This window comes from Cucumis sativus, chromosome 4, assembly GCF_000004075.3.
Source record: "Cucumis sativus cultivar 9930 chromosome 4, Cucumber_9930_V3, whole genome shotgun sequence".
NCBI lineage: Eukaryota > Viridiplantae > Streptophyta > Magnoliopsida > Cucurbitales > Cucurbitaceae > Cucumis > Cucumis sativus.
This window is the reverse complement of record NC_026658.2, coordinates 26,767,826-26,794,681: the sequence shown is the minus strand read 5'-3', so window position 1 is coordinate 26,794,681 and position 26,856 is coordinate 26,767,826. Positions and strand designations below refer to the sequence as shown.

The 26,856-nt window shown below is 38.1% G+C and overlaps 1 protein-coding gene across 1 annotated transcript; it reads left to right on the top strand.

Annotated features, from left to right (window-relative positions):
- The first annotated feature begins 589 nt into the window (after positions 1–589).
- Positions 590–26,856, top strand: LOC116403355 (E3 ubiquitin-protein ligase UPL6-like). Its single transcript, XM_031884255.1, has 9 exons — positions 590–734; positions 858–998; positions 1,186–1,311; positions 1,560–1,658; positions 2,002–2,069; positions 25,362–25,442; positions 26,062–26,135; positions 26,432–26,576; positions 26,800–26,856. Exons 2-7 carry the CDS (start codon positions 963–965, stop codon positions 26,132–26,134), a joined length of 483 nt encoding a protein of 160 aa, XP_031740115.1. The 5' UTR covers positions 590–734; positions 858–962; the 3' UTR covers position 26,135; positions 26,432–26,576; positions 26,800–26,856.

The window sequence follows — 26,856 nt, the reverse complement described above, 5'->3', positions numbered from 1 at the left end:
GTTCATAACTTTGTAGTGTCACACTAAATAACTTAAAAGAGTTAGTTTGACAGTTGACAAACATGATAGTAATGTGATAGTGAGTGCAAGGGTAAAAAGAGCTGCTTCTGTTGGGTTAAAGGGATGTTTGTGTTTTTTAGTGTGATGTGTTTTGTTTTCAAGTTCGTTAGTAGACGTATTACTTAATTGAGCATTTTGATACCATAGCCAGTGTAGGGGAAGATGAATGGAGGGTGCTATGAGACTAGTTAAGACTTATATGTATCCTAATTTTAGTAATATATAAAATTGAGAGAATTTCCTTTGATTTTCAGGAACAATGATGAATAATCAATGAAAAATGAATGAAAAGGTTTATCCATGCAAGCTTCAAACCAAAGTCAAGGATATCGATCCTTCCAGGGGAGTCCAAAGTTCCAAGATTGTTTATCCATGCATCATTTTGTCGATCTACTAAGATTAAATTGTCTCGTTGTAGTTGCAAGACTGGAACAATAGACGGCAGTTTACCACCCAGTGACTTCCATGCTGACGCGATGAATGATTATTTCATTTCACAGGTAATTGTTCTCAATGAATGTTTTGGTTCTAACGACCTGCTATCTGATCGTAATTCTAATTATTTACTTGGCCTTGTTTCTTTGTAGGCAGTGATAGAAAATACCAGAGCAAATGATATACACAAGCGAGTTCCCTTTTTAGTACCGTTTACTAGCAGGGTTAAGATTTTCACTGTAAGCAAGTTATTTTTTTGGTTTCCTTATCCACAATATTGAATTTCTTGGACGACTGTTAGTTATAGAAATATGTAAGATATTTTTTATTTATGGTTACTTTCTCTATAACTCATTTCACAGACACAACTAGCAGCAGCTAGGCAAAGGAATGGATCTCTTGCTGTTTTTGCCAGAAACCGGTTTAGAATTCGACGAAATCATATATTGGAAGATGCTTTCAGTCAGATGAGTGCATTGTCTGAAGTTGATCTTCAAGGATCGGTAATTTCAGACTTCCATGATTTATGAAAAATGAAATTGTTATCTTACTTTTTTCTATCTTTTTCTTTGCCCTCGTGAAAACGACCCCTTCCCTCTTCTGCATCCTATAGTTGCAGAGTTACTTGTAATTGTTTATTAGTTTTTTCTTGTTTGTGTTGGGTCAATTGCTTCACTTTTCTGCATGCAGATACGTGTGTCTTTTGTTAATGAATTTGGAGTTGAGGAGGCAGGAATTGATGGTGGTGGTATTTTTAAAGATGTCATGGAGAACATTACACGGGCAGCCTTTGACGTGCAGTATGGTTTATTTAAGGTTATCACGACATTCCTTATTATTAGCATGGCATGGCTTTGTTAATCCTGTAGTATTATTGGATAACATGAAGCGTGATGAGACAGCCATAGTTGTTTGAAATCGCTTTTCAAAATAAAAATAGTTGTGAGATCACATTTCAATATAAAAATTGGTTGCTTGAAATCTGTTTCATAAAATTTCAGTAATATGTGGGTATGTATTGTTCATTTTTTCTAATATAAGTTATTTTCTGCTTGGTAATCCAGCAAATTGCTGACCATTTGCTCTACCCCAATCCTGGTTCGGGAATGATACATGAGCAACATCTCCAGTTTTTCCATTTCCTCGAAGTTCTTTTGGCAAAGGTATGGCCATAATTCCCAATCATACATGGAATTTACTTTGGTTGATTAGTGTTTTTTCTTTTTTTGGATAAGGATATCCTGGTCTTGGCCTTATCGTGGAAGATTCTTATATATCTTTCACCCCATACTTTGGTTGAATTTTGGAACATTAATGTATCGCCTGACATTCATAAATACAATGTCATAATTTGAAATCTGCTGTCTTCCTACATTATGCATGTTTTTCTGTTATTGAAGTTGCTGCCCGGTTGTGCTAAAAGTTCTCAAGCAGTCATGCTAAAAGATCTCAATCACATTAAATGATTTTTGACAGGATGTTGTTGTTTTACCCTTCTTCCTGTAGGTCATGTTTGAAGGAATTCTTGTTGATATACTTTTTGCAACATTCTTCTTGAGCAAGTTAAAACAGAAGTAAGGTTTTTAAAGATTTACTGTCTTACTGTTTTGTATTTTGTGCTGATCCACTAATCGTAGTATTGATGGTCATGACAATGACTAGTTGCAAGTTACTTGAATTTTTAGGGTTCTAAAAATCTTACATTTTATTATGGGTGCACTGCCTACTAATGAGATTGTCAATTGCTAACTTCCAAATGTTGAATTTGGGATTTCCATGCTACATTCACTTTCTTGATCTGCAATTACAGAGCTACTCTATACTGGAATAAAGTCTCATCTGAACTGTACATTGCTTTTGATGCTGTAATTGCAAAGCTAGGAAATCTTTATGTATAATGCCTTTTTTTTATCATTTATTAATGAAAATGAGAAGCCTTTTTATAGGCTGGAGATTACAAGAGTTGTTAAACTAACTTGGGGTTGAGTTAGTTTACTTATAACTAACTCAAGATACAAAATTGTTAATTCAAATAACTAATCCTAAACTATAAAAATGGTAATTCAAACACCTCCTCTAGGATAAAACTCAAGAAACATAAAGAAGGGGGATGTTCTACATTAGCTTTTGTCAAGGCTTTAGCCAAAATTTTATTTATCAACTGTGGGGGAGGATTTGAGAGCTCCCCAATCTCTACACACTTCTCTAATGAGAGTCTATACCAAAATCAAGATACCCATACCCTTCCACTCAAGAAACTTAAGTAATTGCTTAGAGAAATAACAAAATACTTGGCCCCACTCTAACAAACACATTCCTAAGGGCCCACACAAATAGAAAAATACCAACTAACTCTCAATCATTCTTTCTTCTTCCTATTCTTGTCTCTACGGGAATACACCTTTACTATGGGAGGTCTATCATTACCCGCCCCCCAAATAGCCACCTTGTCCTCAAGGTGGAATTCAGGAAACTGATTCTTGAATAAGAGCAGCTTGTTCCCACGTTGCACTTTCAAGTGTCCCCTCACTCGAACGGATCAAAACTTCTAAGTTGTCCTCCTTTTCTATTGTTTTGCGAACTCCCAATACTTCTACCGGAGACACTTGCATAGACAAATCAGCAGCCAAATCTTTTGAAATTGGGAATAATGGCCTGTTTGAACCCACGACCTTGCGAAGAACAGAAACATGAAAGACCGGGTGTATAAGCGATTCCTTGGGAAGGGCCAAACGGTATGCAACGAAACGAATTCGTGCCACGATCATAAATGAACCAATGAATCTTGGGGCCAATTTGGAGTGCTTAAAACGGCTGAGAGAGGACTGTAGGTAAGGGCGTAACTTCACATAAACCCAATCATGAACCTCAAACTGCACCTCCCGTCTTTTAGCATTAGCATATTTGACCATTCGCTGCTGTGCTTTCAGTAAATTGGCCTTCAAAACGCCCAAAATTTCATCTCTTTCTTTCATCAAATGGTCTACTTCATCATTCACCCGGCTCGAGCCCTTCACATATGGTAATATAGAGGGGGGTGGTCGCCCATAGAGGGCCTCGAAGGGGGTCATCAATGTGGCTGTACGGACTGTTGTATTATAGCTTAATTCAGCCCAAGCTAGCCATTTAACCCATTGTTTAGGTGTGTTCATAGAAAAACACCCTAGATACGTCTCCACCCCTCGATTGACAACTTTTTTCATACTTTTTGAAATTTTGGTAGGTTGTGAGTTACAAACTTACACTGAAGCATTGCTTGGTCGTTTTGAAAATTCAAGTGATACTTACACACGTTTTGAATACATTTTAGGTTAGATTGAGTTTGTTGCACTTGGTTGTCATTTTTGGTCTTGAAATGTTTTTTCAACCTTTTTGGTAGATTATGAGTTACTAACTTACACTTAGGATTTGCTAGATCGTTTTGAAAACTCAAGTAATACCTAGACACGTTTTGAGCATGTTTTAGGTTGGTTTGAACTAAGTTTGTTGCACTTACACACTTGGTTGCCATTTTGGGTCTTGTAGTGCTTTTTTCACTCTATTTGAACTTTTTTCGTAGGTTATGAGTTACGAACCTACACGTAAGCTTTTTTAGGTCGTTTTGAAAGTTCAAGTGATACTTAGACACGTTTTGAACTCGTTTTAGGTTGGTTTGACACTAAGTTTTAAACACATTTGATTGACATGTTGGGTCTTTGTTAGGATTCTACACCCTTTTTAATAAAATACCCAACTAGGGCTAAACAGAGACAGAATATATAGCCCAAAGTTACAGCTACAATAAGGAATGAAAACAAGAACAATGAACAATAAGAACAAACCTGCACCCTTCACAAGAAGGATACCCTCTCCTATAAGCTGCTGCCGCCTCCCTTTCCTAAAAGATAACCAAAAAGATACCTATCCCTATTTCTCCATCATTCTATTTATACTCACCCTCAAATTCCTACCCAGTGGGACCACCTGCACATTCTTTTATTTCCCACTCATTCTCTCTCCTTACATGTTGGTGAGTTTCCCTTCTTACCCTTCCTAACATACGTATGTATGATTGGGGGTCTCACAACACCCCTCGGTTCCAAATTCACCTTGTCCTCAAGGTGGAATGTGGGAAACTGTTGATTCATTTGATAGACAGCTTCCCATGTGGCTTCAGTTTCTGGTAAATTCTTCCACTTGACTAGCCATTCGTTAGCTCCCAATTCTTTGTTCCAGCGAATTCCCAATACCTGTTCTGGCCATAGTTGTAATTCGAAATCGGTTGTCAACATAGGTTGCTGTTGCTGCACAACCTTCTGCTTACCTAACTTGAGCTTCAACTGTGAGATGTGGAATACATCATGAATACTCGCCTCTGGTGGAAGTTTCAATCTATAGGCCACTCTCCTATCTCTTCAATGATTGTGTAAGGCCCCGTAGAATTTTGGAGCCAGCTTTTCACACCTTTTCCGAGCTAAGGATCTCTGCCTATAAGGTCTGAGCTTTAGGTATACTTCATCACCCACCTTGAACTTCAATTCCCTTCTTTTGGTGTCTGCCCATTTCTTCATGCGGTTTTGCTAAGTGAAGTTCTCCTTCAAGGCGTTCAATGCCAGATCTCTTTCCTTGAGCATTATTTCTACCTCATCATTCTGAGTTTTTCGGGTTCCGTAGGATAGAATCGGGGGTGGTTGCCTTCCATATACAATCTTGAAAGGGTTGGAACGTCATGGATGAATGGAAAGTAGTGTTATACCACAGTTCAGCCCATGGAATGAACTTATGCCCTTTTGGGGTTGTTCATTGCAAAAGCATCTCAAGTATGTCTCCAGACATTGGTTTACCCTTTCCGTTTGTCCATCTGTTTGTGGGTGGAACGCCGTGCTTCTTTTCAGTTTAGTTCCATAGTTGTAAATAACTCCTTCCAAAAATGACTAATGAAAACTTTATCCCTGTCGGATTACTATGGATTTTTGGAACCCCATGCTTGCTGATGATTTTCAATGAATGTCGTCGCCACTTGTTTAGCTGTGAAAGGGTGCTTCATAGTGATGAAATAAGCATACTTGCTCAATCTGTCTACCACCACCATTATCACATTCATTCCCCCTGCCTTCGGTAACCCTTCTATGAAATCCATTGACCATTCTTCTAGTATGGCTTCCGGGCAGGAAGTGGATGTAATACCCTGCTGGTTTCGTGGCCTCATATTTGTTTCTTTGACAAATCTCACACTGTTCCACATATTTCTTTATATCAGCCTTCATTCCCTCCCAGTACAGCTCTCCGCTCATCCTTTTATATGTCCTCAAAAATCCGAGTGTCCTCCTAAGATGGAGTCATGGAATGTATGCAGCAATGTGGGAATCACTGACGACTTCTTTGATAATACACTCTCTTCTTGTAGAACAGTTTCCCATTCTCCCAGCTAAATTTGCTAATTCCCTCTGGATTCTGTTTCAATTCTTTAATGGTTTTTCTGTAATTCCTCATCTTGGTTGACTTCCTTGTCTATCACTTCCATGTCTACAATGCAGTTGTCGTCAAGGAGTTTACTTCCCAGCGGATATTCCATCCTAGAAAGGGCATCTGCTGCTTTGTTTTGTAATCAGGTTGGTATAATATTTCAAAATCGTATCCCAGCAGTTTGGTCAGCCCATTTCTGAAATTGGGGTTGTACTTCCTCTGCTCAAGGAGAAATTTCAATGCCTTTTGATCTGAGATAATTGTAAACTTCCTTCCCAATAGATAATGACGCCATTTCTGCACTGATAATACTACAGCCATCAGTTCTCTTTCGTAAATGACTTGGCCTGAGCTCGTGTCGACAATTTCTGGCTGAAGAAGGCTATGGGTGACCATTCTGTGAAGTACAGCTCCCAATCCTGTCCCTGAAGCATCGTTTCATTAAAAAAGGTAGATCCCAATTCGGCAGTGCTAGCACCGGGATAGTAGTCATGGCCATCTTTAATTTTTCAAAGGCCTCGGTTGCTTGTTCATTCCACGCAAAAGAATTCTTTGCAACAATCTGGTCAAAGGGGGCTGCAATTTCTCCGTAATCCTTTCACAAACCTACGATAATAGCCCGATAATCCAGAAATCCTCCCAGACCCGTGACATCTTTCGGCTGAGGCCATTTCACCATGTCTTTGATCTTCTCCTCATCAGCCTGTACTCCTTTACTCGAAATTATATGCCCCAAATATTGGATTTTGGAGTGAGCTATGACACACTTTTCTTATTTGCAAATAGATGGTTATCCCTCAACACTGCAAATACCATCCCTAGATGTTTCTCATGTTCTGATATATCCTTGCTATATACAAGTATATCATCGAAGAATACCAATACACACCTTCTTAAAAAGGTTTGAATACCTGATTCATCAAGGACTGGAAGGTGGCTGGTGCGTTTGTAAGACCGAAGGGCATTACCAGAAATTCATAGTGACCCTCATGTGTTCTGAACGCGGTCTTCTCAACATCTTCCTTCTGCATCCTTATTTGATGGTAACCGGACTTCAGATCTAGTTTTGAGAAAACCGTGGCTCCATGTAATTCATCCAGCAGTTCTTCTATCACTGGGATAGGAAATTTGTCCGATATGGTTACTTGGTTGAGTTTCCGGTAATCTACACAAAAGCGCCACCCTCCATCTTTCTTTTTGACCAATAAAACAGGGCTGGAGTAAGGGCTATGACTGGGACGTATCACACCTGCTTGCAGCATTTCCACCACCAATTTCTCAATTTCCTCCTTCTGTACATAACCATATTTATATGGTCTGACATTGATGGGCCTTTGGTTCGGTAAAACCAATATACGGTGATCTATTTCTCTCTTAGGGGTAGTTTTTTGGATCCTCAAAGATGTCTGCATACTGTTGTAACAGATTTTTAATCATTGGAATCTCTTCCTCGTCCCCTTTCATTTCCTGCTCCGCTTCCACCTCCGTGTCTACTTCATACTTTTGGAATTCCAACAGAAAACCCTGATCTTCATTTTCCCACGTTTTCTCAATGGTTTTCAGGGAACATTCTGCTTGGATGAGGGATGGGTCTCCTTTCAAGATAATTTTCTGTTTGCCTAACCAGAAAGACATTGTTAGAGATGGCCAATGTATCTTCATGGTGCCTGTTGTATCCAGCCACTGCATACCCAATATTACATCCACATTTCCCAACTCAATAGCAAAAAAATCAGCCACCACCACCACCCCTTGTAGTTCCAATTCCACTCTCTTGCAAACACCCTTGCCTGTACACTTGGTGCCATCTCCAATTGTAACTGCAAACGGGTTACCTTTTTCCAGATATAAGTTCTTTTCCTTTACTGTCCGGTTATGTATAAAATTATGGGTTGCTCCACTATCAATCAGCACTATCACTCCTTTGCCCTTTATATTTCCCTTCAGCTTCATCGTTCCCTTCGATGCCATCCCATGGATTGTCTTCAATTCTATTTCCTCCCTTCAGCAAAATCCAGATGGTTTAATTCCACTGTTTCCCCTGGTTCCTCTTCCATCTTGCCTTCCTCTTCCTTGCTCTCCTCTTCATTCATGATAAATAACATCAGCTCCCTTTTTTCCTTCACTCTACATCTGTGCCCTGGTGTATATTTCTCATTGCATTTAAAACATAGGCCCTTATCCAATCTGGACCTGAATTCTGCGTCTGAAAGTCGTTTGATAGGAGGTTCACTTTTTTGATAACTACCCTTAATAGGTATAGTTACTTGTTTTATGGGAAATCTGTCCTCCTCATGTAGCCTTTGTCTGTTCCATCTTGGATTTTTCCTGCATACTCTTCTTTTTTCTTTGGTTCCACTGTCCTGCCCTCGGTCTTAGTCAATTTCATTGCTACATTCCGATCATTGACTAGTTGAGCCTCCCTCATACAATCTTCCAATGTTCGAGGGAAACGACTAACGACTTCTGCCTGAAGATTGGGTTCCAGACCGGTCAGAAAAGCATCTCGTAACACACTTTCCTCCATGTGAGGGAGGGGAGCTGAATATGTGACAAATTTCTTCACATACTCACTGTAGGATCCATCTTGTTGAATCCTAATCAAGCGTGCCACTAGACTTGTTTGTCCCGAGTCCTTGAAGAAATCAAACATCCTCCCTTTCAAATCTTCCCATGACTCTACTTTCTTCCTATTATGCGTCCACCTGTACCAGTCCACTTCCTCTTGCCCAAAACTGACCACCGCCACTCTGATCTTCTCGTTTTCTGGCAGGTTGTTCATCTCAAAGAAATGTTCTGCTCTATATACCCAGGATTCTGGATTTTCACCTAAGAACATAGGCATTTCTAACTTTGCGTACTTACTTCGATCCACATTGCTTCCATTTACCTCATTACAGACTTCCGATTCTTCTACTTTTCCTTTCAACTTCATGCTGGATCCATCAGATGTTCCGGATTCATCTCTTTTCTTATAGCTATGATTCTCTCTTAGTTCCTCTGTCAGTCTTTCCATAGATTTCTTCATTTCCAGTAGCATTTCTTTCATGCTCAGCAGCTCCTTCTCGGTTCCTTCCATTCGTTCCTCCATTTGTCTTTGTGCCATGCGACGCGTCACCACCCCCAGTTTTTTTTTTCTTTTTGTCGGGCTCTGATACCAAATGTTAGGATTCTACACCCTTTTTAATAAAATACCCAACTAGGCTAAACAGAGACAGAATATATAGCCCAAAGTTACAGCTACAATAAGGAATGAAAACAAGAACAATGAACAATAAGAAAAACCTGCACCCTTCACAAGAAGGATACCCCTCTCCTATCAGCTGCTGCCGCCTCCCTTTCCTAAAAGATAACCAAAAAGATACCTATCCCTATTTCTCATTCATATCTATTTATACTCACCTCAAATTCCTACCCAGTGGACCCACCTGCACATTCTTTTATTTCCCACTCATTCTCTCTCCTTACATGTTGGTGAGTTTCCCTTCTTACCCTTCCTAACATACGTATGTATGATTGGGGGTCTGACAGTCTTGAAGTACTTTTTTCACACTTTTTGAAATTTTGGTAGGTTGTGAGTTACAAACTTACACTTAAGCATTGCTGGGTCGTTTTGAAAATTCAAGTGATACTTACACACGTTTTGAATACATTTTAGGTTAGATTGAGTTTGTTGCACTTACACACATGGTTGTCATTTTTGGTCTTGAAATGGTTTTTTCAACCTTTTCGGTAGATTATGAGTTACGAACTTACCCTACTTCTTGAACTTTTTGGTAGGTTATGAGTGACGAACTTACAAATAAACATTCTTAGGTCGTTCTGAAAGTTCAAGTGATACTTAAACACGGTTTGAAATTTTTTTAGATTTGTTTAAGACTAAGTTTGTTTCACTTGCATACTTGGTTGCCATGTTAGGTCTCAAAGTGCATTTTTCACGCATTTTGATTTTTTTGTTAGTTTGTGAGTTACGAGCTTACACTTAAGGATTGTTAGGTCGTTTTAAACACATTTTGCATTGGTTTGAAACTAAGTTTGTTGCACTTACACATTTGATTGAAATGTTGGGTCTTGAAGTACTTTTTTTCACACTTTTTGAAATTTTTTTAGGTTGTGAGTTACGAACTTACGCTTGAGTATTGTTTGGTCGGTTTGAAATCTTAGACACGTTTTGCACTCTTTTTAGGATGGCTTGAAACTAAGTCCGTTGCACTTACATACTTCGTTGCCGTTTTGGGTCTTGAAGTGCTTTTTTTACACTTTTTGAAATTTTGGTAGGTTGTGAGTTACAAACTTACACTTAAGCATTGTTTGGTCGTTTTGAAAGTTTAAGTGATACGTACACACGTTTTGAATACATTTTAGGTTAGATTGAGTTTGTTGCACTTGGTTGTCATTTTTGGTCTTGAAATGCTTTTTTCAACCTTTTTGGTAGATTATGAGTTACAAACCTACATTTAGGATTTGCTAGGTCGTTTTGAAAACTCAAGTAATACCTAGACACGTTTTGAGCACGTTTTAGGTTGGTTTGAACTAAGTTTGTTGCACTTACACACTTGGTTGCCATTTTGGGTCTTGTAGTGCTTTTTTCACAATATTTGAACTTTTTTCGTAGGTTATGAGTTACGAACCTGCACGTAAGCTGTTTTAGGTCGTTTTGAAAGTTGCAGTGAAAGTTAGACACGTTTTGAGCACGTTTTAGGTCGTTTTGAGCATGTTTTAGGTCGTTTTGAGTAAATGGTATGTATGTTGTGATTGTTTGATTGCATGTATAATACCTTATTGAGATGTGTATGCTTGATTGAGAAGCTGATAGAACACCAAGTAATGGTTCTTATTTGTTCATTAAGCAACCAAACTATTACAGAATACAATACTCAAACCAGTCTTGAAAACACCGAACAAACAAGTACTATTACAGACAATAACCAAGTATAAAATAAAACATTCAAACATCAAAAGTAGTTTAGGATAATGGAAAACACTTTCTAAGATTAAAGTAACTGAACAACTTCTGTAATTCTGCTCTCCAGAAAATACAGCCCCTCCACTTCCAGAAACTGATTAACCAACCCCCATCTTTCCTTCCATCTCTCCCTTTTAACCTCCCCCTGTAACTAACTGTGGAGGCCCTCAATAAAATCCATACTAATATCTTCCCACACACGGTCCGGAATGGGTAATGCTTGAAGGAAACCAGCCGGAGTTAAAGACAAGTATTTGGCTTGCTGACACACGGAACATTCAGCAACATAGGTGCGGATATGGGCTTTCATACCTCGCCAATAGACCTCCCTTGCTAGCCTTTGATATGTTTTCAATGCACCATGATGTCCCCCTATCGGGCTGTTATGGAACTCAGCTAATAATAAAGTAATATTAGGTGAATCCTCCTCCTTGTAGCAAATATCCATCTGGAGCTGGCTGTCCATTTATCAAGGATAATCGAATATTGTTAAGAGATTCATTTCCAGCCACTTGATCGATGAAAACCGAAGGGTTTAGCCCGCCCACAATACTTACGAGGCCCAATTCAAATACCGGTGGTAATCTCTATAAGGCATCGGCCGCTTTGTTTTCCAATCCTTTCTTGTACTCAATCACAAAATCATACCCCAATAGTTTAGCGATCCATCTCTGATATTCTCCCCCGATAGCCCGTTGTTCAAGAAGAAACTTCAAACTTTTCTGATCTGTACGCACCACAAAAGGCTTACCCAATAGATATGGTCGCCATTTTTGAACAGCCAGCACTATTGCCATAAGCTCCCGTTCATAAACAGCCTTAAACCTATGGGTAATAGGTAAAGCTTGACTGAAAAAGGCCACTGGTCGTTGATTTTGCATTAGGACAGCCCCAATACCCACACCCGAAGCATCAGTTTCCAGCACAAAACTTTGTGAAAAATCAGGAATACCTAGCATCGGGACAGACATCATTGCTGACTTTTAACTGCTGAAATGCGTTCTCGGTCGTCTCATTCCACTTAAAGTTACCTTTTTTTAACAGTTGTGTCAAGGGGGGCAGCACAATAGAACCGTAGTTTGCAACGAATTTCCGATAATACCCCGTTAGCCCCAAAAAACCCACCTAGCTCCTTCACGTTCTTGGGTGCTGGCCATTTAACCATCGCTTCTATTTTTGTTGGATCCGCTGCCACCCCCTCTGAAGAAATAACATGGCCCAAGTATTCAATTTTGTCAACCGCAAATTGGCATTTTTTAAAGTTGGCTACCAGTTGATGAGCTACTAGAGTTTCCAAAACCATTGCCAATTGGTGCAAATGCTCGTCCAAGGACTTGCTGTAAATTAAGATGTCATCAAAGAAAACCAAAACAAACTTGCGTAAATATGGGCGAAGAACATCACTCATGATTGATTGGAATGTTGCCGGAGCGTTTCAACCCAAACAGCATCACAAGGAATTCATAGGGCCCCTCGTGGGTTCGAAACGCTGTTTTGTGAACATCGGCTGCCCGCACAAATAGAAAAATATCAGAATGCTTGTTTTTCTTTATTTATTTTGTAATGTCAATTAATTGGCTAATTATTTATCAGAATGCTTGTTGATATCGCTGCATGTTTTATTTTGTAATGTTTGTACTTTTTAGTTGTGATTTGTGAATATGCTAGGATTGATTTGATTTGCTCTTCTGACTGTTAAGATCGGAATGATGTTGCTCATCTGAAAGAAGGCAGCATCATGTGCTTGAAGACTTGTGGAGTATGGAGAGTGAATAGTCAAATTTGAGGAATCGTATCTGCTGGCTTTGTAGTCCAAACAGGTTGTCTGGCTAACTTTCTTTTTCTCATTTTCAACCAATTAGGATAGCTGTCATGTTTTTTGAATTCCTTGCCATTCTTGAGTAGTAACTTCGCATTTTTTTATTAAAAGGTTTTAATTAAGATTATGGTGTTCATAACTTTGTAGTGTCACACTAAATAACTTAAAAGAGTTAGTTTGACAGTTGACAAACATGATAGTAATGTGATAGTGAGTGTAAGGGTAAAAAGAGCTGCTTCTGTTGGGTTAAAGGGATGTTTGTATTTTTTAGTGTGATGTGTTTTGTTTTCAAGTTCGTTAGTAGACGTATTACTTAATTGAGCATTTTGATACCATAGCCAGTGTAGGGGAAGATGAATGGAGGGTGCTATGAGACTAGTTAAGACTTATATGTATCCTAATTTTAGTAATATATAAAATTGAGAGAATTTCCTTTGATTTTCAGGAACAAGGATGAATAATCAATGAAAAATGAACGAAAAGGTTTATCCATGCAAGCTTCAAACCAAAGTCAAGGATGTCGATCCTTCCAGGGGAGTCTAAAGTTCCAAGATTGTTTATCCATGCAATAGACGGCAGTTTACACCACCCAGTGACTTCTATTCTGACGCGATGAATGATTATTTCATTTCTCAGGTAATTGTTCTCAATGAATGTTTTGGTTCTAACGACCTGCTATCTGATCGTAATTCTAATTATTTACTTGGCCTTGTTTCTTTGTAGGCAGTGATAGAAAATACCAGAGCAAATGATATACACAAGCGAGTTCCCTTTTAGTACCGCTTACTAGCAGGGTTAAGATTTTCACTGTAAGCAAGTTATTTTTTTGGTTTCCTTATCCACAATATTGAATTTCTTGGATGACTGTTAGTTATAGAAATATGTAAGATATTTTTTATTTATGGTTACTTTCTCTATAACTCATTTCACAGACACAACTAGCAGCAGCTAGGCAAAGAATGGATCTCTTGCTGTTTTTGCCAGAAACTGGTTTAGAATTCGACGAAATCATATATTGGAAGATGCTTTCAGTCAGATGAGTGCATTGTCTGAAGTTGATCTTCGAGGATCGGTAATTTCAGACTTCCATGATTTATGAAAAATGAAATTGTTATCTTACTTTTTTCTATCTTTTTCTTTGCCCTCGTGAAAACGACCCCTTCCCTCTTCTGCATCCTATAGTTGCAGAGTTACTTGTAATTGTTTATTAGTTTTTTCTTGTTTGTGTTGGGTCAATTGCTTCACTTTTCTGCATGCAGATACGTGTGTCTTTTGTTAATGAATTTGGAGTTGAGGAGGCAGGAATTGATGGTGGTGGTATTTTTAAAGATGTCATGGAGAACATTACACAGGCAGCCTTTGACGTGCAGTATGGTTTATTTAAGGTTATCACGACATTCCTTATTATTAGCATGGCATGGCTTTGTTAATCCTGTAGTATTATTGGATAACATGAAGCGTGATGAGACAGCCATAGTTGTTTGAAATCGCTTTTCAAAATAAAAATAGTTGTGAGATCACATTTCAATATAAAAATTGGTTGCTTGAAATCTATTTCATAAAATTTCAGTAATATGTGGGTATGTATTGTTCATTTTTTCTAATATAAGTTATTTTCTGCTTGGTAATCCAGCAAATTGACCATTTGAATTTGCTCTACCCCAATCCTGGTTCGGGAATGATACATGAGCAACATCTCCAGTTTTTCCATTTCCTCGAAGTTCTTTTGGCAAAGGTATGGCCATAATTCCCAATCATACATACATGGAATTTACTTTGGTTGATTAGTTTTTTCTTTTTTTGGATAAGGATATCCTGGTCTTGGCCTTATCATGGAAGATTCTTATATATCTTTCACCCCATACTTTGGTTGAATTTTGGAACATTAATGTATCGCCTGACATTCATAAATACAATGTCATAATTTGAAATCTGCTGTCTTCCTACATTATGCATGTTTTTCTGTTATTGAAGTTGCTGCCCGGTTGTGCTAAAAGTTCTCAAGCAGTCATGCTAAAAGATCTCAATCACATTAAATGATTTTTGACAGGATGTTGTTGTTTTACCCTTCTTCCTGTAGGTCATGTTTGAAGGAACTCTTGTTGATATACTTTTTGCAACATTCTTCTTGAGCAAGTTAAAACAGAAGTAAGGTTTTTAAAGATTTACTGTCTTACTGTTTTGTATTTTGTGCTGATCCACTAATCGTAGTATTGATGGTCATGACAATGACTAGTTGCAAGTTACTTGAATTTTTAGGGTTCTAAAAATCTTACATTTTATTATGGGTGCACTGCCTACTAATGAGATTGTCAATTGCTAACTTCCAAATGTTGAATTTGGGATTTCCATGCTACATTCACTTTCTTGATCTGCAATTACAGAGCTACTCTATACTGGAATAAAGTCTCATCTGAACTGTACATTGCTTTTGATGCTGTAATTGCAAAGCTAGGAAATCTTTATGTATAATGCCTTTTTTTTTATCATTTATTAATGAAAATGAGAAGCCTTTTTATAGGCTGGAGATTACAAGAGTTGTTAAACTAACTTGGGGTTGAGTTAGTTTACTTATAACTAACTCAAGATACAAAATTGTTAATTCAAATAACTAATCCTAAACTATAAAAATGGTAATTCAAACACCTCCTCTAGGATAAAACTCAAGAAACATAAAGAAGGGGGATGTTCTACATTAGCTTTTGTCAAGGCTTTAGCCAAAATTTTATTTATCAACTGTGGGGGAGGATTTGAGAGCTCCCCAATCTCTACACACTTCTCTAATGAGAGTCTATACCAAAATCAAGATACCCATACCCTTCCACTCAAGAAACTTAAGTAATTGCTTAGAGAAATAACAAAATACTTGGCCCCACTCTAACAAACACATTCCTAAGGGCCCACACAAATAGAAAAATACCAACTAACTCTCAATCATTCTTTCTTCTTCCTATTCTTGTCTCTACGGGAATACACCTTTACTATGGGAGGTCTATCATTACCCGCCCCCAAATAGCCACCTTGTCCTCAAGGTGGAATTCAGGAAACTGTTTCTTGAATAAGAGCAGCTTGTTCCCACGTTGCACTTTCAAGTGTCCTCACTCCAACGGATCAAAACTTCTAAGTTGTCCTCCTTTTCTATTGTTTTGCGAACTCCCAATACTTCTACCGGAGACACTTGCATAGACAAATCAGCAGCCAAATCTTTTGAAATTGGGAATAATGGCCTGTTTGAACCCACGACCTTGCGAAGAACAGAAACATGAAAGACCGGGTGTATAAGCGATTCCTTGGGAAGGGCCAAACGGTATGCAACGAAACGAATTCGTGCCACGATCATAAATGAACCAATGAATCTTGGGGCTAATTTGGTGTGCTTAAAACGGCTGAGAGAGGACTGTCGGTAAGGGCGTAACTTCACATAAACCCAATCATGAACCTCAAACTGCACCTCCCGTCTTTTAGCATTAGCATATTTGACCATTCGCTGCTGTGCTTTCAGTAAATTGGCCTTCAAAACGCCCAAAATTTCATCTCTTTCTTTCATCAAATGGTCTACTTCATCATTCACCCGGCTCGAGCCCTTCACATATGGTAATATAGAGGGGGGTGGTTGCCCATAGAGGGCCTCGAAGGGGGTCATCAATGTGGCTGTACGGACTGTTGTATTATAGCTTAATTCAGCCCAAGCTAGCCATTTAACCCATTGTTTAGGTGTGTTCATAGAAAAACACCCTAGATACGTCTCCACCCCTCGATTGACAACTTCCGTTTGACCATCTGTTTGGGGGTGGTAAGTGGTGCTTCATCTCAACTGAGTTTCCAACAACCTCCACAACTCTTCCCATAATAGACTTGTGAAAATACGATCACGATCCGACACTATACTTCAGGGGCATCCATGCAAACGAATAATCTCTCGCATAAAAACAGCAGCAACCACTTTTGCACCAAATGGATGTTTCAAGGGGATGAAATGTGCATACTTGGAAAGAAGATCCGCAACTACCAATATAACATCATAACCCTCGGATTTGGGGAGGCCCTCAATAAAATCCATACTAATATCTTCCCACACACGGTCCGGAATGGGTAATGCTTGAAGGAAACCAGCCGGAGTTAAAGACAAGTATTTGGCTTGCTGACACACGGAACATTCAGCAACATAGGTGCGGATATGGGCTTTCATACCTCGCCAATATACCTCCCTTGCTAGCCTTTGATATGTTTTCAATGCACCATGATGTCCCCCTATCGGCTGTTATGGAACTCAGCTAATAATAAAGTAATATTAGGTGAATCCTCCTCCTTGTAGCAAATATCCATCTGGAGCTGGCTGTCCATTTATCAAGGATAATCGAATATTGTTAAGAGATTCATTTCCAGCCACTTGATCGATGAAAACCGAAGGGTTTAGCCCGCCCACAATACTTACGAGGCCCAATTCAAATACCGGTGGTAATCTCTATAAGGCATCGGCCGCTTTGTTTTCCAATCCTTTCTTGTACTCAATCACAAAATCATACCCCAATAGTTTAGCGATCCATCTCTGATATTCTCCCCGATAGCCCGTTGTTCAAGAAGAAACTTCAAACTTTTCTGATCTGTACGCACCACAAAAGGCTTACCCAATAGATATGGTCGCCATTTTTGAACAGCCAGCACTATTGCCATAAGCTCCCGTTCATAAACAGCCTTAAACCTATGGGTAATAGGTAAAGCTTGACTGAAAAAGGCCACTGGTCGTTGATTTTGCATTAGGACAGCCCCAACACCCGAAGCATCAGTTTCCAGCACAAAACTTTGTGAAAAATCAGGAATACCTAGCATCGGGACAGACATCATTGCTGACTTTTAACTGCTGAAATGCGTTCTCGGTCGTCTCATTCCACTTAAAGTTACCTTTTTTTAACAGTTGTGTCAAGGGGGGCAGCACAATAGAACCGTAGTTTGCAACGAATTTCCGATAATACCCCGTTAGCCCCAAAAAACCCACCTAGCTCCTTCACGTTCTTGGGTGCTGGCCATTTAACCATCGCTTCTATTTTTGTTGGATCCGCTGCCACCCCCTCTGAAGAAATAACATGGCCCAAGTATTCAATTTTGTCAACCGCAAATTGGCATTTTTTAAAGTTGGCTACCAGTTGATGAGCTACTAGAGTTTCCAAAACCATTGCCAATTGGTGCAAATGCTCGTCCAAGGACTTGCTGTAAATTAAGATGTCATCAAAGAAAACCAAAACAAACTTGCGTAAATATGGGCGAAGAACATCACTCATGATTGATTGGAATGTTGCCGAAGCGTTTCAACCCAAACAGCATCACAAGGAATTCATAGGGCCCCTCGTGGGTTCGAAACGCTGTTTTGTGAACATCGGCTGCCCGCACAAATAGAAAAATATCAGAATGCTTGTTTTTCTTTATTTATTTTGTAATGTCAATTAATTGGCTAATTATTTATCAGAATGCTTGTTGATATCGCTGCATGTTTTATTTTGTAATGTTTGTACTTTTTAGTTGTGATTTGTGAATATGCTAGGATTGATTTGATTTGCTCTTCTGACTGTTAAGATCGGAATGATGTTGCTCATCTGAAAGTAGGCAGCATCATGTGCTTGAAGACTTGTAGAGTATGGAGAGTGAATGGTCAAATTTGAGGAATCATATCTGCTGGCTTTGTAGTCCAAACAGGTTGTCTGGCTAACTTTCTTTTTCTCATTTTCAACCAATTAGGATAGCTGTCATGTTTTTTGAATTCCTTGCCATTCTTGAGTAGTAACTTCGCATTTATTTATTAAAAGGTTTTAATTAAGATTATGGTGTTCATAACTTTGTAGTCACACTAAATAACTTAAAAGAGTTAGTTTGACAGTTGACAAACATGATAGTAATGTGATAGTGAGTGCAAGGGTAAAAAGAGTGCTTCTGTTGGGTTAAAGTGATGTTTGTGTTTTTTAGTGTGATGTGTTTTGTTTTCAAGTTCGTTAGTAGACGTATTACTTAATTGAAAATTTTGATACCATAGCCAGTGTAGGGGAAGATGAATGGAGGGTGCTATGAGACTAGTTAAGACTTATATGTATCCTAATTTTAGTAATATATAAAATTGAGAGAATTTCCTTTGATTTTCAGGAACAAGGATGAATAATCAATGAAAAAGGAATGAAAAGGTTTATCCATGCAAGCTTCAAACCAAAGTCATGGATGTCGATCCTTCCAGGGGAGTCCAAAGTTCCCCCCTTATTTTTCTCCATTTACTTTGATTTTCAAAAGCTTTTAGGACAGAAAAAGCAATTTTTTGAGTGGGTGTGGGTAATAGCTTGCTTAGCTTGCATGTTTAGTGTAAACTTGGGGGTTCAAATTTTGCCCAAATTTCAAAATTTTTCAGAATTCTTTCCATACAATAATGAGCATTATACCTTCTTAGCTTAATTAGATCTTGCATAAAAAGCATGATTGGCAACCCTTGAGCACTGAGCTCGGGTTTATGATGTGAAATTCTGAATTTTGATGAGTATATGTGCTGAAATTTGAGCATAATTCTGCTGTCTTTTTGTTTTAAGCTCCTTTTAGCTATTTCTTATTGAGATGTGAATGCATGATTGAGAAAATGGTATGTGTGTTGTGAATGCTTGATTGAATGTATAATAAATAAGTGCATGGATACTTTTCTAGCTTTGTCTTCCTTTGTTGCTTTGTCGTGACTTACCTATGATGCACTTAGTCCAAACCTAGCCTAGATAGAGTAAAAAAGGATAGGAGGCTCTTTAGAAACTGGGATGGTTTTAACAAATTTGTCTTGTCAAACATGAGTTAGAAGCCTCTTGTCTAGCCACAATGAACTAAATCCCTTTAGAAAAGGGTCGACATTAACAAAACTTATTGTCACTTCAAAGGGAGCAATCAAACTTAATTAGTAACTAAATGTAGAACCATAGAAAGGTTAGCCCACCGATTCTAGCAAGGCCTAGTTACCACATTGCATACCAAAGAAAGAAAAGAGAGACTTGACAATGCAAAACATAAAACAGTAAGACAATCAAGAGCTATAAAAAAATCAAACAACATATCCAATATACATTAGAAAAAGCCCATAAAAAATGGGGGAAAACTTCACTTTTGGCCTAACCAAAACCAGACTACCTACTCTTAGCGTTCTAAACATAGCATCGAGTTTGATGAGGGCTTTGAAAAGAGGAGGAATCCTCCCCGATCCACATTAGGGGGAAAACAAGGCTTGTTGTCACTTCGAAGGGAGCAGTCAAACTTAGCATTGAGTTTGACGAGGGCTTTGAAAAGAGGAGGAATCCTCCCCGTTCCATAGTAGGGGGAAAACGAGGCTTGTTGTCACTCCGAAGGGAGCAGTCAAACTTAGAAACTAAGTTTAGAACCATAGAAAGGTTAGCCCACCGGTTCTAGCAAGACCTTGTTACCACATTGCATACCAAAGAAACAAAAAGAGACTTGCAAATGCAAAACGTAAAAAGGTTAGACAATCAAGAGCTATAAAAAAACAAACAACACATGCAATATACATTAGAAAAATCCCATAAAAAAACAAAGATCCAACTTGGTTCGGTCAAGTAGAATGTGTTGAGTTCCCTAACTATCAGAGCTTTTAGCAGAAAACTTTACTTTTGGCCTAACCAAAACCAAACCACCTACTCTTAGCGTTCTAAACTTAGCATCGAGTTTGATGAGGGCTTTGAAAAGAGGAGGAATCCTCCCCGATCCACATTAGGGGGAAAACAAGGCTTGTTGTCACTCCGAAGGGAGCAGTCAAACTTAGCATTGAGTTTGACGAGGGCTTTGAAAAGAGGAGGAATCCTCCCCGTTCCATAGTAGGGGGAAAACGAGGCTTGTTGTCACTCCGAAGGGAGCAGTCAAACTTAGAAACTAAGTTTAGAACCATAGAAAGGTTAGCCCACCGGTTCTAGCAAGACCTTGTTACCACATTGCATACCAAAGAAACAAAAGAGAGACTGCAAATGCAAAACGTAAAAAGGTTAGACAATCAAGAGCTATAAAAAAACAAACAACACATGCAATATACATTAGAAAAATCCCATAAAAAACAAAGATCCAACTTGGTTCGGTCAAGTAGAATGTGTTGAGTTCCCTAACTATCAGAGCTTTTAGCAGAAAACTTTACTTTTGGCCTAACCAAAACCAAACCACCTACTCTTAGCGTTCTAAACTTAGCATCGAGTTTGATGAGGGCTTTGAAAAGAGGAGGAATCCTCCCCGATCCACATTAGGGGGAAAACAAGGCTTGTTGTCACTCCGAAGGGAGCAGTCAAACTTAGCATTGAGTTTGACGAGGGCTTTGAAAGAGGAGGAATCCTCCTCGTTCCATAGTAGGGGGAAAACGAGGCTTGTTATGAGGATTTTCCCTTGGGAAATTATTATAAAAGTGACAAATGAAAATATTGATTGGTTTCTGAACCACTGTGGTGCCCTTGTTTGTTATTTTTTCCCTGTTGTTTTATGCTTGGTTTTCTAATTGATAATATCATCTTAAAGTGTTCTAATTGATAGCACATATCTCTTAGTGTTAGTACTTTCTTACCTTTCTCTCTCTTACATATATAGGGGATATGTTGAGCATTTTCGCTAGCAAGGATTATGTACTTAACAAGGCCTTAGTGGATTAGAGAGTTAAGAAATTTGCATATGCTTGCATCCAGACTGTACACCATAATAGGTAATTAGTTTTTTCCATTTCAACATTCCTTATTAAAAACTTATCCTTTTTAACGTTTTGAATGGAAAAACAGATGTTTGATCTATCATTGTTGATTTTGTTGGCTTTCTATGCTATGATCCTTTAATTGTATATGATATATTTCTTTTGTTGAAAAGTGATATATTTCTTAGATTTTGTTCAGATATATATAATTGACATAAAGGTTTTTTTACCTTCAGCTAACGAATTCAGACTAATCTTATTTATATATATGATAAGTTGTCTTTATTTTTCCTCTGAATTATTCTTACTTGATGTTGTTCTTGATAGAAACCAATTGAGGAATCAACTTTTGGCTGCACCTGTGAACTCTAACACACCTGCAACTCTATTGTTAGACACAATTATTTTCTTATTACAACCTGAACTCCCATGGGTTTGTAAAATTGTTGGTTACTTCCTGGAAAGAAATGCATATGCGTTGATTAGGGATATCACTTTGACAGGGAAGGTATAAATGTACTTCCTTTTTTTTCTACTTGCAAGTGGTTTTTTTTATAGACATTCTGTTTTGCCGTGGATTATCCTCTGCAGGTGTTTTCAGAGAACTAATTCACACTCAAACTATTGCAGGAAAGTGCAGATTCACATTCCAAGAGTTCATTGGCTTCTCTAGAACATCTGCTGTCTCTTTTGAGTTCTCATGTTGGTAAGAAGCCATGTTGTTGCCCACGTGTTGATCCCAATTGGAGTTTCTCCTCTCAAATTCTTACTCTTCCTTTACTGTGGCGGACATTCACATTTCACACCTCTCTCTACCCAATGGACAAAGTTGCATGTGTCATCCTCTACTAGGTTTGTGTACCTTGCTGTTTGGATATAATGGCGTTAGTAATGGTTTAAAGGTCATGTTTTCTCAATAACGAGAAACATAACATGCATGTACTTCATTTAAAAAAGAAAAAAAAACTCTATAGATTTTTTTTGAAAAGATCTTTTTAAGTACAACTTGGTGTGGGACATAAAAAATTATGACTATTCTAGCATACAGAATGGAGTTAGTTCCAGTACTCTGGAGTTTTATTAAAAAGTGCCACGAGAATAAAAAATGGTCATCCTTTTCAGAGAAATTGGCTTATTTATCAGGAGATGCACCTGGTTGGCTATTACCTTTGGCTGTTTTTTGTCCTGTGTACAAGTAAGATTATCTTCTTTATTCCTGTTCCTCTACTTTTGAATTTCGCTTTAATTCCTCATCTGATGTTATATAATTATATGGTATGTTATAAGATTCGGCATGTCCTGATCACTTCTTTCCTTATCAATCAGGCACATGCTCATAATAATTGACAATGAGGAGTTTTATGAGCAGGAGAAGCCACTATCGTTAAAGGACATCAGATGCCTGATCGTTATTTTAAGACAGGTGAGCTCTTTAATTCCATCATATGTCCAAAAAGATACCCATACCCTCCCACTCAAGACACTTAAGTAATTGCTCACAGAAATAACAAAATACTTGGCCCCACTCTAACAAACACATTCCTAAGGGCCCACACAAATAGAAAAATACCAACTAACTCTCAATCATTCTTTCTTCTTCCTATTCTTGTCTCTACGGGAATACACGTTTACTATGGGAGGTCTATCATTATCCGCCCCCCAAAGAGCCACCTTGTCCTCAAGGTGGAATTCAGGAAACTGTTCTTGAATAAGAGCAGCTTGTTCCCATGTTGCACTTTCAAGTGTCCCCTCACTCCAACGGATCAAAACTTCTAAGTTGTCCTCCTTTTCTATTGTTTTGCGAACTCCCAATACTTCTACTGGAGACACTTGCATAGACAAATCAGCAGCCAAATCTTTTGGAATTGGGAATAATGGCCTGTTTGAACCCACGACCTTGGTCGGACGCTTTGAATCTGGCCCACAGAAGCTATCGGAATTCTGTCCAGCTGCCGATTTTCTTTCTATCCTCCTTCCATTGATACCAGTCCAAAGCTTCCCCCTCCAAGCACAGGACCGCCGCATCCAACTTATCTCTCTCCGTCAGATATTCACACAAAATAGCGCTCCACACGTTGTAGCTATCCATCCACATTCTCTTCTTCCTCTCCTTTAAATATCGACACCTCCAGTTTTTTTCGTAGCCTCATGTCAAAAAGGGGTATCTCACGGATATTTGGTGCACATGGTACTCCAACTCCCTCATCCACCACCGGGTTAGTTTTTTGTTCACTTTTTTCTTCTTGAACTTGTTCCTCATTCATTATTCCCTTTCCCTTGTCCGTAATCATTCTTTCACTAGACGTGGATCCTTTTGAAGCACTTCCCATCACTCCCATCCTGTGTATTAACAATTTCATATCCTCACTCAATTTTTACAGATTGTGTGGAATAAATTAATTAAAGTTGTTTCTACCAAAGAAAACAAAAATAATAAATAAAATTATAGTTTTTTCAGATTTTATTTTATGTTTCTAAAAGTTGGATGTATTCTGATCATAACCTTTTTGACATATTGTAAAAGGCATTGATAAATTAAATTAAAAAAAAAAAGCATTTACAAAAATTGTTGAAATTCTTTTAAACATTTAGGTGTAAAAATGAAACAAATAGATTAATGCGATGGAAAAATGGTCTAGATCAATCTAGTATCCTGGTATCACTTTAGCTGATACCACACTTAGCCTGTTGATCAATGATCTAGATCAATCTAGTATCCTGGTAGAATCTTTTTCTCACTTCTTATCTTAAATTATGAAGGTGACATTCCTGAACTAGAGCTATATTTTGTTATTATAAACAATGAATATGGAAAGCAAATTGAAGAAGAGCTACTTCCTGGAGGAAAAAACCGTCGTGTCACCTGTGAAAATGTCATCACATTCATTCATCTTGTTGCCAATCATCGTTTGAACTTTCAGCATAGTTTGTCCCTTGTTTATCCAATGTGTCTCCCTACTCCAATGTTGATTGAAAACATGTCCTCCTCAGATACGACAGCAAAGTTCTCATTTTTTGAGAGGGATTCAGCAGCTTATACAGAAAGAATGGATCAACATGTTCAATGAGCATGAATTCCAGGTATCACTAACTCACTGAGATAGTAACGTGGTTTGCATGAAAAGGCTGTTTTGCTGTTATATAATCTCTTGATGACTCGTTTATCATTGCACATCAACTGCCTCATGTGCCTTGAATCCTGTTTCATGCTAGTATTAATTATACTATTTGGGAAAGAAGTATGTTAAAGGAGGAACATTTTTTCTCCTAGACCATACAAAGTCAGTAGGGTTAAGCACTTAGATTTGCATTTTTATTCTTCTTATTGTGTGGTGTGTGGGTGGGGGGGGGGGAGGGGGGGGGTTAGTAGTTTTGATAATGTGCCATTGTCGACCTTTAATTTTCATGTGACGTGAAACACTAAACTAATTAAAGCAAGAACCTAGAATGATTAGGAGTACACTTGATCTTGTGATCTGGGCAGCAACCAACCAAAGCCTAAACCCTAGAGGCATCAGGGTCTTCCTTATTGAGTTCACCTGAAGGAATAGATGTGGGTTTCCTTGATGAAGTGAAGATTCAGGTTCTGGATAAGGAAACTAGTCTTCCTTAAGATTCAAGTTGTTCATTTTCGAAGAGGCACAATGCTCGTAAAAGTGTAGAGGCAGAATTTTACTAATCATTAAAATCTGAGAAATAAACAAAGTGAACTAGATTATTTTTAGCCTACATGGACTCTAAGTGGTGACAACTGAAGTCCTTGTAAGGGGAAAAGATGTGGGAAAAAAAATTCCCTTGCGATGGGAAATGATAAAAAAACATAAAGAGAACCCTAATTTAGGTCAAATCATGGACCAATGGCTAAATACTATGAAGTTTTGTTGCTGGTCTTTTGTGGTTCCAGGATAAATCGAGTTGCTGTCTTTGACTGGTCTATTTCATTTCAGCTTTCAATATCAGGTTCACTGGACAGCTTGGATGTTGATGACCTACGGACACATACTACTTATTCAAGTGGTTATCATAGGGTAAGTTCTATTAAACCCTTTTTCTATATATGTATTTTTGTTTCTTTTCTTTTCTGCGTAATTGTTTTGCATATTGTGTTCGATAAAATTTTGAAAATTTGAAATCTTGCAAGAAGATTAGTTACAATTAATCTTCCTTTGGAGGTTGAACAATTCTTGGTTTAGGATATCGAATACTAGATTTATTGTAGTGCAATCGGAATTGTGATGTCAAGTCAATTAAACTTCAAAATTGTAGATGATGTTGGAAGATCTCACCCGGGTAATTGGGAGATGGTTTTGAAGTCTTTGGAGTTTAGGGAGTTGGTCATCGTTTAGATTCTTTTTAATATTTTTCAATTAATTTCGAATTCATACAATGTATATGCCTGTATTAGTGTTTGAAACTGGGTGATAAATTGATTACCATTATTCAGACTTCTAGTCCTCTCTTATGTTTCTATGACTATGAAAACAAACTTTGGACTTGTATTGTTTGTAATGCTCTGTTTGGTCAGGCACAACCATGATCAAGAAATTTGTGATAGGAAACGGAGAAATATCTTCACTTTTTTAATGCTTCTGCTGGATTGAAAACTGTGGGAACTTCGGAATTTGAATTTTTATTTCATGCTTTCAGGAGCATTATGTCATTGAGATGTTTTGGGAAGTTATCAAAAGTTTCTCAGTGGAAAACCAAAAGAAATTTCTGAAGTGAGTATTTTCATTACACATCAGTTGGTTACTTCTTGTCTCAAGTTGGCTTAAAGAAAAACTGAACTTCAAAAATATAACAATTGTATCTTGCTTTTTCATTAGGTTTGTAACTGGTTACTCTCGAGGACCACTTCGTATCCTCATTATTCTTAATTATTTGTTTTGGTTTCCCTTAAGGGGATAAGTTGGTTCCTTCTAGAGCTTAAACTAATTTATCCTGCTAGCAAAAATCATGTGAAAAAGTAACTCAGTATGAGACAAGGTACATTTCTGACTAGTACTTTATTGTGCAGAGACTGGCAGATGGTTTAAGTAGCTTTAAAACAAGTAGAATAAATCTTATTGATTTACCTGGTTCCGGAGGCAGAAGCTAACAGGTGCAGCTGGGGAGCGCTTGAAGGAAGCACGCAATATCAACCGATCACTCTCACAACTCGGGTAACCGATCAAAACTATTGGGAGATATTTCAAATTTCATTTAAGCAGTGATCTTTCCAATGATTTTTTTCTTTATTTATTTTGTAATGTCAATTAATTGGCTAATTATTTATCAGAATGCTTGTTGATATCGCTGCATGTTTTATTTTGTAATGTTTGTACTTTTTAGTTGTGATTTGTGAATATGCTAGGATTGATTTGATTTGCTCTTCTGACTGTTAAGATCGGAATGATGTTGCTCATCTGAAAGAAGGCAGCATCATGTGCTTGAAGACTTGTA

What these genes read in the sequence shown, in the direction of transcription:
- LOC116403355 (XM_031884255.1), top strand. Translation starts at nt 963, where the DNA reads ATGAGTGCATTGTCTGAAGTTGATCTTCAAGGATCG. An exon ending in AAGTTGATCTTCAAGGATCG is followed by an intron (nt 999 to 1,185) that starts GTAATTTCAGAC and finishes TTCTGCATGCAG; the next exon opens with ATACGTGTGTCTTTTGTTAA. An exon ending in TGCAGTATGGTTTATTTAAG is followed by an intron (nt 1,312 to 1,559) that starts GTTATCACGACA and finishes TTGGTAATCCAG; the next exon opens with CAAATTGCTGACCATTTGCT.